This window comes from Excalfactoria chinensis, unplaced genomic scaffold (genome assembly GCF_039878825.1).
Source record: "Excalfactoria chinensis isolate bCotChi1 unplaced genomic scaffold, bCotChi1.hap2 Scaffold_368, whole genome shotgun sequence".
NCBI classification, from domain to species: Eukaryota; Metazoa; Chordata; class Aves; order Galliformes; family Phasianidae; genus Excalfactoria; species Excalfactoria chinensis.
This window is the reverse complement of record NW_027315656.1, coordinates 37,772-40,000: the sequence shown is the minus strand read 5'-3', so window position 1 is coordinate 40,000 and position 2,229 is coordinate 37,772. Positions and strand designations below refer to the sequence as shown.

Genomic DNA, 2,229 nt, shown 5'->3' with positions numbered 1-2,229 from the left:
ACGCCGAGGCCGTCTCCGCCGGGGAGCCGTCTCCGAGAGATGCTGCGCCGCCTCGGCGGCGCTCGGCCCTTCGAGGAGGTCCGGAGGAAGCGGAGTCGAGCTCCACCCTTTTCCGGGAGCGCGGCGTCGCGGTTTCGCGGCGTCGCTCTCGATATTCTACGTCGCGACGTCGCGCGCGCGCGCTACGCGTCTACGTATCCCTGGGGACGTCGCGGCCAGAGATAGCTCGCGGGAGGAGGATTATCTCGCTCCCAGGCTGGACTTCTCTCTCTCTCTCTCTCCCCCTCTCTCTCTGACTCTCGGGGCGCGAGGAGCGCTCCGGCCGCGTCCGTCGCCTGGAGTTCACAGCAGGCCTCTGGGTTTTCGGGGACTCTCTCTCTCTCTGTTTCGTTCGACGGACGAGCCTCGACGAGATCGTATTCTACGACGTTACCTCGTGCTCCGACACCGTATCTAGTAAAAGAAGTTTTCCCCCTTAGATTGCTGCCGCTGTTTTTTCCGCCCCCCTTTTTCCCCTCCCTTTCCGGGCCGGGGGCCCGACGGGGCGGCGGCGGCGGCGGCCCCCGTCGCGGGCACGGGTAAATCTAGGTGACCCGTGACACGCGGCGAAACGACTCTCACCTGTGCTCCCGCAGCTGACCCGACGCTCGCCTCGGCCGATCCGTCAGAGGTCCGGCGCCGCGGCGACCCGTTCCCCGTACAGACGGAGAAGGGCTGAGGGATGCCGTCGCCGCGGGTAAACGGCGGCGAAAGCCTCCGAGTCGTCCCGTCGGAGCGCGCGAGGATTCGTCGGAGAAGGTCTCGTCGCCGGTACCCCGCGCTAGGCCTTCTCGCGTACCTCCTGGGGGCGACCGCGCCTGCTGCCGCCCTCGGGCGCCCGTAGGCCGGTGCGCGTCGCGTGGGAAAGAAAGGGGACGAGTCAAGAAAAATCCGCGGAGAGCGTCCTTTCGCACGGGCCGCTTCTGCCGAGCGAGCCCCCGTTCCCCCCCCGCCCTTCGCGTCCTCCCCCACCCGGAAACGCCTCCGCCTCCGTGGCCGCGGGGTCCGAGGCGGGAACCGCCTCCGCCGCGGCCAGAGCTCCGGCAGAAGAGGAACAAAGTCCCCTCTGTCCCGACCTACCGTCCAGCGAAATCGCAGCCGAGGGAACGGGCTCGGCGGAATCGGCGGGGAATAGAAGACCCCGGTGACCTCGACTCTAGTCCGGCGCTGCGAAGAGACGGGAGAGGTGCAGGATAAGTGGGAGGCCCACCCCCCCCTCGGCGCTTCGGGCGGGAGACCCCCGCCGCGCCGCGGCCCGGCTGCCGGTGAAATCAGATCGATTTTTCGCTTTTTTTTTTTTTTTTTTCTTTTCCACCACGGTCTCCACTGGCGCGTGCTCTCTCTCTCGCTCTCTCTCGCTCTCTCTCGCTCTCTCTCCCCCCCCCCACCCGCCATCTTCCTTTCCTTCTTTTACCCGGTCTCCAACCAGTGCCCCCCCACCCCGCACCCCCCCACGCCGGCCGAGAGAGCCGCGGGACTTTTTACATTTTCCCATTTATCCTTCCAACCCCCCCCACCCCCCGGCACCCTCGGCACGAGCCCGGGGACCGGAAGAGTCGAACGAGCGCGACTCGGCAACGGCGGCGCCCGCGCCCCCGCCCCCGCCCGCGCCCCCGCCCGCGCCACCGCCCGCGCCCGAGCCCCCGCCCCCGCCCCCGCGGCCACCCCGCGCCTCCCGCCGGCCCACCTCTCTGCCGACCGCTGCCGTCTACCCGCTGTTCTTCCATCCTTACCCCGCCGAGGCGAGCGACCGCGCGCCGTCCGGGCCGACCGCCGTCCCGGATTTCCGGCAGACCGGCCGGAATTCCATCACCAACGGCCCTCCCGGTGGGCGCGGCCCCGGCTCGCGCACGCGCGCTTCCTCCGGGTGGGCCGGGCCGCATCCGAGCCTGTCCGGCAGCGACCTCTAGAGTCCGGGGCGGAGCCGGGTAGACCGTGGCGACCGAATCGAGCGGCACGGGCAGCGCCCCCTAGCCACCGCCGCCGAGCCCGTGCCGCTCGGAGCCGGGTAGACAGTGCCGACCCAGTCGAGTCGCACGGGCAGCGACCCCTAGCCGCCGCCGCCGCCGAGCCCGAGTGCCGCTCGGACCCGGGTAGACCCTGCCGACCTAGTCGAGTCGCACGGGCAGCGCCCCCTAGCCTGCGCCGCCGTGCCCGAGTGCCGCTGTTAACCGGGTAGACCGTGCCGAC

General features: G+C 70.4%; 1 protein-coding gene across 1 annotated transcript in view; it reads right to left on the bottom strand.

Moving 5' to 3' along the window:
* Positions 1-1,922, bottom strand: part of LOC140264969 (uncharacterized) — a 1,988-nt gene extending 66 nt beyond the window's left edge. The window contains exons 1-3 of the mRNA XM_072360855.1: positions 1,773-1,922; positions 622-1,206; positions 1-453 (exon numbers count right to left, since the gene is read on the bottom strand). The exon at positions 1-453 is cut by the window's left edge and continues 66 nt beyond it. Of these exons, the coding sequence (XP_072216956.1) occupies positions 430-453; positions 622-1,206; positions 1,773-1,922 (759 nt within the window). The 3' untranslated portion in view covers positions 1-429. The remainder of the gene's footprint in view (positions 454-621; positions 1,207-1,772) is intronic.
* Positions 1,923-2,229: the final 307 nt, after the last annotated feature.